We start from the raw sequence: 9,036 nt of genomic DNA, 5'->3' as shown, positions 1-9,036 counted from the left end.
GTGTGTGTGTGTGTGTGTGTGTACTTGTTCCATTGATGACTTTATATTTTTTGTACTGATCCAGTTAATGTTCAAATTGTAAAATTTTTGTTTAATATAAAGAAGTTTCCAAACCTCACTCTGTAGCAGGGGTGGTTCTAGGGGCGGGGCCACAGTGGCATTGGCCTCTGCTAAAATCTGATTGACAAGAAGAAAAAAAATCTGATTGGCCCSCTGAAGTGTCCCTGTCCTGTCACTGATCTGTCCTTTGTCAGAGAGCAATGATGGTGGCTGCAGTTCCATGTTCAAACACTAGAGGCGCCAATGAGTCAAACAGAAAAGTGCTGCATGAATCAATCTTACAGAAGTCTTCTTCTCTTCTTTAAAAGATTTGAACAAACCTGCAGAAAATTTATTGCAACTGACAAACAATGGCTTCCCTTTCTCACATGCTTTGTGTTTGAGAATATTTTATCCATGTACAGTTAAAATGCATGTAAAAATCGATAAGGAGCATTTACTGTGCCAGCTTTTTTAACATTACATTACGTTACAAGTGTTGGAACATGTGACTGGTTAAATTTAAACACTTTGCCAAGACCAAGGATTTATGTGCAAGAATGCTGAACAAATACTTGGTCCTTCTATGAATATTGTGGCCCCTTATGGCCCCTTATTCAGAAAAATCCTAGATCCACCACTGCTTTGTAGGTCTGTTTGTCTCCAACTCATGAGCTGTTTCAGTTTAAAATGTTTAAAATATTTTTTATAAAAGCAGTTTGCAGCCCCCTCTAAACCAGGGGTTCTCAAACCTTTTGGGTCTTACAAGGATGAAAAATTTGCAGGGACCCCCCTCATAAACCATACACAGTTTTAAAAATAATTTACTATCATTTTATCCCCTAAATGCCATGGGAATATTAGTTTTTGATGGATTTAGTATGTTTGTTTTGCTAGTGCATTTCCCCCCATATGCATCTTTTAATGAAAAAACAAATGAACAATTTATTGACATTTTTTGAGGACCCCCAAGAAATGTCTCAAGGACCCCTGAGGTCCCTGCATCTTTTTACATTTCTATACATAATGCATATTTTCTGACTTCATAGTTTGTTCCCTGCACAAGTTTAACCCATAATTTAGTCACAGTCACTGGAGGCTTTTATTGTGAAGGAAGTGCAGTTGAAAACAGAAGCTTGAGAAAAATCTGGATTTTAACAAGTTATTTACAATGTGTGTTTTTATTACCTTATTTCTCAGCTTATTCTTTGTTTTTCTTCTCCTTCATAGACCACCCTTCAATTGTAAATACATCCAAAAATCACAACGGTTTTAAACTTGGACATTTAATGGGAGTTTTGGTTGATCCAGACTCCTTCAGTTCTCTCCTGGTCTGGTTCCTGATGCTTCTACATACAGTATTTATTTCATTCTGATCTGCAATTATAACTGTAACACTGTCAGCATAAGCAGGAGCAGCTCTTTATACACTCGTCATGATTTCATCTTTCTCTAAAGGGACTAATTGCCAGAATATGAAGAGGGGTGTTTCAGGGGGCAGCCTTGTTTAAAACCTCGAGACGCTTTAAAAGCTTCTGTCAGGAGCCTGTTTATGTTCAAAGGGACTGTGGATTTAATGAAATCATCTGGAAACCTTATATCTTTGAAAACTGCCTAAAAATATTCAAAGAATCAAAAGCTTTTTCTTTGGTTTAAACTGAGGATATAAAAACCTGTACATTGTTTTGAAATTATTTCTATTGCTGTGCACAGATTGTCTCACATCAGAAGTCCTTTGATAGATACAGGTTTCTTTTTTATTACATCAAATGCATCATTAGATCTGTTGAAAAAAATGTATAGTCAGCATTCATTAATGTTAACTGTCAATTATTATTTTTTTCACATTTTTTAATACAATATTTCTCTGGTACAATTATCCACCTAAAACTCCATTCTTGAATCTAGTAAAAACACAAATTAAGAGATCAAACAAAGTTGATACAACTCTGCTGGTAAACCATCAGGATCTGGAGATTTCCCACTATTTAGCTGATTTATTACTGTGACAACTTCATTTTTTCTAATCTCACTTTTAAAAGTAGAAAATACATCTGACACATAGAGTCATCAGAGCATAAACCTTCAAACATTTGTGAACAAGTTTTAAAAATCTCACATCATTTCTCAGCTTCAGTAAAACTCAGATCACCACCTTGATCTTTCATAGTATAAAGCTGCTGCTGCATTTTTTCCATTTCTTTTTCACTTGTAGAGAGAATATGCAACAGTTTTATTACTAGCAGATAAAAGTCCACTTGTTTCGAACATTAATTTTCTTATTCCTCTGATCTGGTTTACTATTTGACAGCCATGTATACCCTCATGTTGTGGTTACATGTCATTTGTTCGTACATTAAATTCACATTTAAATGAAAAGTAACCTTCAACCCTCTCGTTCACTGTGTGTGTTTTCCAGGTCCAGGCATAGCGTTCGTGGTGTATCCAGAGGCTCTGACCAGACTTCCTCTGTCCCCTTTCTGGGCCATCATCTTCTTCCTCATGCTCCTGACTCTTGGACTTGATACCATGGTAACTGCTCTTTTACTGCAAATATGCCGTTCCTATGGCTTCAAAAACTGAGCAAATAATGATGCGAGAAAGGAAACTTTGTATCAAAAAATGGATTTCGGGAACACCAAAAGCAGGTGTTCAAATGGAACTGGCATTATGCTGTGTACTGAATTTAGCTGACCTAAATATCTTTGCAGTGAGCAGAAATATCAAGACTCATCAGATTCTGCAGAACTGGATAAGTGATAAATGTTTTGGCCACTTAGGAGCAGATGTTGCTCATTATGAACTCCACAGATGTGGTTAAAATAGCTTTGACGAAATGTGGGATTAATAGTGTGTTYGTGAAACAAAGTGGGGTGTGTTTCCTATAAGGAAATCTAACAAAAAAGTACAATGTCTAAATAACTCATCCATGTTACCCATAAAGGTTTAAACCCTGTAAATGTTTATTTACTTAMATTAAAATGATTCTGACACAGCCTTCCTTTGAAGCAAAAGAAGAGTCTGTTCTAAATTTTCTAACATTGCAAAAAAAATAGTTCATGATTTTGTTTGCTCTAGAGAAAACACTCAGCTGTAGTGGTAGCATCAAGTCATGTGTAAACACCGCAGGCTTTGACCCAATTATCATAATTACCCATTGGAGCCACCTGCTGGGTCTGTCTGCGCTGCTGCTGCAGCTCTCAGGTAGCTGAACTGAGCATGTCTGTGGGAGGAAGTTGATCTGTAAGTTTGGGAACAACAGTGATTCAATTATTTCATGTTTRTCTGTCAGAATTATCTGCATTCATATAACTTTTTTCTTCTTTAAACTGAATTTTGATCATTAAAATGAAAGATTTGTGGAAACAGTAATTTATTAAAATAATTATAAAATAAATTAATCTTTATTATTTATTTTTTTTATTTAGAAATTTATTAGTTTCACTTGTAACAATTTTATACACAACAAAGAACAAAAAACATGCAAAAAAATAAAATAAAATAAAATGAAAGGCAGCAGAAGAAGAATAAATCTTTGCAACTTATTTGCAACTATGTGGCACCAAATATGAAAACTGTTTTGGTTGTTTTGAAAAATATTTTAAATTACCATGAAGCAGCTATATATTTACAGAGCTTATATCTCGGCTGTGACAAAACTGTGAAGAAAATTCACATTTTCATTTGGAATCACACTTAATTGGCACGTATGACAYATTTATTTACGTAAACAACTGCAAATAAAATTGCCACAGTCTCCCAACATATCTGAAATAAACGTGCAGTTTTTTTGTCTGAATTAATTCACAAAGCATCATATTTACACAGAATTGCAAAAAAAAAAAATCTTGTTGACAATTTAAAACGATTTGCAAACTTTCGCTCGAATGTCTTTGCAATTTGTCGCCAACAGTCACAACCCTGTGGGATTATTTTAACTACTTTGTTGCATGCATTTCTCCACACTGAAATCAGARTTTGACCCCAACCGATGTGAGTGCAAATGTTTTGGCGTGAAATGAGAGTTTCTTTGAGGGCAACTAGAGACCCGCCCACATCAAGAACCTTCCACATAAATATATTTTAACACACGAGAAACATTTAAAGCAAAATGAAATAACAGCAAGTTAATCAGACACTCTCTGATTTATTTTACCGGTACAATCCCCTCATTCTGTCTGAGTCATTGTGTCCTTTGGTAAGACTCTTCACCTGCCTTTATTTGCGCAGGTGGATGGCAGCCCGCCTCTGTCAGTGTGCCACAAGGCAGCTCTGGCTACAATGTAGCTTACCACCATCAGTGTGTGAATGGGTGAAGTGCRGACTTGATAAGGTGCTATAAGTTCAAGCTTTTTTACCCTTTACAGTTAACCTGCCTAGTTAATTTCCTTATTGTTCATTCAACATGTTTCCCATCATAATTTTATACTTTAAAACCACAGAGATCTGCACAAATAGATGCCTAAAATCCCACAACAACAAAGACTAACGGCTCAGTTTTAGTCTTTCATGTTAAAAATATCAGATTTTGTGTCGTTCAGTTTATGATTTTGGATTATTAAGCCGCTCAGCATTGTGTTTTAGCAGAACACATACTGCAGTCAACAAAATAGCTTGGATAATGTTACTGTCCAGGAGCCCCAAACTGGAGAAAATCTACTCCTGATATTCTCCTCAGCACATAGATAATTATTTTCTTCCTATAAAAAATGCTTTTCTGTTTTCTCTGAAGCACGTCTTTCATCTGCTTGCAGCTCCCCCCGCCAGTAAATCTGGCTGCAGTTCGTGTCATTTTTTATAATCCTCCAATATCTACAACTACAGTATATATTACAAAGGTTAATTGTGTCAGTTACTGCACTAATTCACATGATTTAGCTTCCAGTAAACAAACATTTCAATCTAGGTGAAGTGGGTTTTTTTGTTCAGAGCACCTTCCATTATGATCCTGAGCAAACAGTCCCTCATAACGTACCCGACTCCCTCCACTGAGATGCTCCTGAGCCGAGCAGACGGCAGAGCGAGGCATTAAGACACAAGTCAACAGAAACACTAAATGATGATGTTGTTTTGCCTTGGCAGCAGCGGCTCAGAGGCGAGGGCTGGCAGCTTTGTTGTAGGAAGYAGCTCGGCGGTAATAGGCTTGGGATGTTGACAGGAAATTAGTTTTGGGAGCTCAGGAAAGAAGAAGTGGAACTGGGAAGTGGCAGATTGAGCTGGGTGCTGGTRCATTCCTGCTGTATTCTCACACATTTTCCTCACATGACACTGACCTCTTTAAATGGGTCTGTTTATCTATTCCTTCACTCATCTCCTCTGGGTTCAGAGCTGCCTTCACCATTTCCTTTTTTCTTTTAGACTGACTTCCTGTCAGGTTGTTTCTCTGTAAGCTTAAATCCACTTTTTTAATCGAATCACAATAGTGTACATTGCATTGGCAATGCACACTATTGTGATTTGTTTCCCATCGAAGTCATCTCCACTTTGGCACGCTTCTGCTCCTGCATACTTTGTCCTAGAGCTGCCATTTTAATTTATATCTGTAAAACCCCTGTGCCAAATGATGGCTATGCCTTTTGGTGCCTATACAACTTATACATTTTGAAATATTAATGTTTAAAATCATATAATGGCAGTCAATGGAGCCTTGTATTGGTCCAATATTGCCCCTTGCTGTAAGTACTCAGTACTGAACCATAGTTTAATAATATTTAAACTCATTAATTCAGTGATTACAAGACTAATATGATTGTATTTTGATGTTTTACTAAAATATTGTCCTAATTATACTCTATTGTTGTAATATTATGCAGTTCTGTGTCAACAATTGCATTGGCAATGTGGCCTATTTCTGCACACATACAAACCAACCCTTGGCAGTACAACTTATACATTTTGAAATATTAATGTTTAAAATCATATAATGGCAGTCAATGGAGCCTTGTATTGGTCCAATACTGCCCTTGCTGTAAGTACTCAGTACTGAACCATTGTTTAATAATATTTAAACTCAGTAGTTCAGTGATTACAAGACTAATATGATTGTATTTTGATGTTTTACTAAAATATTGTCCTAATATTACTCTATTGTTGTAATATTATGCAGTTCTGTGTCAACAATTGCATTGGCAACGTGGCCTCTTTCTGCACACATACAAACCAACCCTTGGCAGTACCATCTGCCACAGTTCCAATAGTCTCATTAGTTAGTGCCATGGGCATTCATGTGGGAGATCTGGGTTCAAAACCCAGCTACAGCAACTTTAACAAAAAATCACTACAAACTTCATATTGTCACACAATTACCATTATTACAAACACCTGCTGACTTGACARGCACAAATTGGTATAGAAAACACATTTGAACTTGGTCACAGTTCATTCTGCAAATCCAATGCTGCAGGCAAAGCCATGCTGCAATGACATGCTACATGGCAATGCACACTTGTTTTTACATCGTAAAAACCCATGTCTAGTTTGTATTGGTTTCCTCCTCGCACCCAGAATGACAAATATCCTTTGAAATTCTTTTGGAAGGGAATTCAATTACTGTAAATGYGCACAAACTAAAGACAAATGCTCCACAGCAGTAGATGGTGAAGTTTTGACAGCATCAGCTGCACAGATTTAAATGAGGTAAACTTGCCAGCTGCAGGCTGTTAATTCTGCAGTAGCAAGAAACAGGATCAGTGATGAGCCGTTCTCCCACTCTTCTCCCCTGTCTCCTCRTGTTTCTCTACTCCTCCCGCTCTCTTCCTCCTCAGTTTGCCACCATCGAGACCATCGTAACATCCGTGTCAGACGAGTACCCCAAATACTTGAGGAAACACAAACCAGTCTTCACTCTCGTCTGCTGCATTGCTTTCTTCATCCTGGGCTTTCCCATGATAAACGAGGTACACACAGAAATATGAGCAGCTTATCTGCACGCAGAACAAAGCTGAGTTCTTTAGAGGCCCGGCTCACTGAGTGGAAGAAAACTCATCATTTAGGGAAAATCCAGTCTAATGTYGGCTTCTTACTTTTAAATTCCTGTAATATGACACACTGTAATATGAGCTTTAGATAAAATGTTAAATAGTTGTTTTTTTAATGTTTTGTTTGTGTGTTTGCTGTTACAGAGTGGGATGTACATGCTGCAGTTGGTGGACACATATGCAGCCTCCTATTCTTTGGTCATCATTGCGATCTTTGAGCTAGTTGGGATTTCCTACCTTTACGGTGAGTGCATGAGTGCAGCGTAATCTGCTACTTCAGCATAAATTTGTATCAATTAAAATACTAGAAATGAGATCTGGTGGATTCTAATGTTGTAGTAATTTCATTTAATGGGAAAGATCAGGTTTGTAAAGAGGTGTGCTGATTTGCACACATGAGAAATCCACTGGTGGGCAGAAACAGTCAATAATGGATGGGATGCTAAAGAAGAGAATTAACTCATTATTAACAAATTTAGTTTGAACAGATCATGCTGAACAGCTTAACCCTGAGAGTTTTGTGGTGGTACTTTATGATTCTGACCAAGACTACCTGACGACCCAACACTTTGTACATTGATTCGTTTTTTTTCTACATGTTAAGAATTTATTATCCAGTACCAAATCCCATCACTTTGCACCATGAATTTGTGGAAATCTACAAGCTCCTTATGAATTTACAGAYTATTATAGTTTATAAAGAAAATGTGAGTACTTTATTAACTTTGTTATTCCACCTGCAAAAAATAAAAATAAAAAATAAAAAAAATAAAATAAAAATCTCACCAGTGAGCAACAGCATGTCACTGTTTTAGTTGTTTTACATTTTTCAAAATATGTTGGGGTGGGATATATTRTGTTCAAAAACAGTTATGTTAAAAGCCTGCAATGGAAAGCTAAACAAACTAAAAGTTTTGCATTCCTTAAAAGAATGCATATCTACTGCCTTTCATGCCACTTACTCTTATGTTGAGAAATAATGACGTTATTGCAGCTCTTTTGGTCAAATATTGAAAGTAACACAATCTACAATGTCCCAATGAATCACAAAATGTTGCTGTGCATTGTACTGATACTAAGGTATGTTTGAGATGACAATCAGCTACTACCACGTCAAACTTTAGCTCAATATTTTAAAAAGAAAATAACACATTTATAAGTATTTTAATAAATTCTGTATTTTTTCCCTGTAAGATCACTTAGCTGTGGCAGTCATCTATAAATCGGTTTGACCAGGAATATTAAGCAGTTTTAGATTATTGCTTCTTGCATATTAAAATCCATCCACTGGTTCATGAGATGTTTCACTTACAGACAAATGCACATAAAATAAAACTTGCTGTCCACTTTGGCCTTTCAGTGGCAGGTGATGTAAATCATAAAGGGYGAATGGTCAATATCTGTGACTTCTTGTGGTGGTTTGTAACACTCCCCCCAGTACTTTTGTTTAAGCACACCAGAGTGCCTCAGCAGCAACATCAGTTACATCTGGGAGACTGTAATGATTTTTGCAGGCCTTTCAGAGGAAATTGGGTTTTGCCCCAAATGTCCTCTATATGTTAGTCTGTAAATGTCTTTTGATATCCCCTGTGCGACCACCAGGGGTCTCTGTTGTGACGTACAAGTCAAATGTGCACCCGTCCAGGGACTCAGGTGTGTGTCAGGAGGCTTTTACCAGGAGACGAGGCAAGCAGCTTTGCCTCAGTTTGTCAGAACATCAGTACAGGTGACGTATTGAAATGATCAGGTGACTCTGCCACTTCATGTCACTCACTGTTATCCATCAATAAGAGCAGAGGAATGAAGCCATCTGCTCCCTCACGCATTTCCCCAAGAATCTGATACTCTGACAAACACATACCTACACACACATGCAGACACACACACACAGAGATGTAAGATGGATGGAATTTGCTGATCTTTTTTTTAAGAAACCTTATTAAACCCAGGTCACTCACTGGGTCTTCACTTTCCCTCTTTCTCTCATTTTTCTTCTTAATTTTTTTTCTCTTCCTTCCTT

General features: G+C 37.1%; 1 protein-coding gene across 1 annotated transcript in view; it reads left to right on the top strand.

Moving 5' to 3' along the window:
• slc6a5 (solute carrier family 6 member 5) overlaps nt 1-9,036 on the top strand; it is a gene marked incomplete in the record, with an annotated part of 31,971 nt that overhangs the window by 11,140 nt on the left and 11,795 nt on the right. Inside the window, 3 exon segments of the mRNA XM_014018607.1 lie at nt 2,459-2,571; nt 6,804-6,935; nt 7,161-7,260. Of these exon segments, the coding sequence (XP_013874061.1) occupies nt 2,459-2,571; nt 6,804-6,935; nt 7,161-7,260 (345 nt within the window).

Source organism: Austrofundulus limnaeus, unplaced genomic scaffold (genome assembly GCF_001266775.1).
Source record: "Austrofundulus limnaeus strain Quisiro unplaced genomic scaffold, Austrofundulus_limnaeus-1.0 Scaffold197, whole genome shotgun sequence".
Classification (NCBI taxonomy): Eukaryota; Metazoa; Chordata; class Actinopteri; order Cyprinodontiformes; family Rivulidae; genus Austrofundulus; species Austrofundulus limnaeus.
Note: the sequence above shows the minus strand (reverse complement) of the source record. Positions and strands in the feature narration are given on the sequence as shown.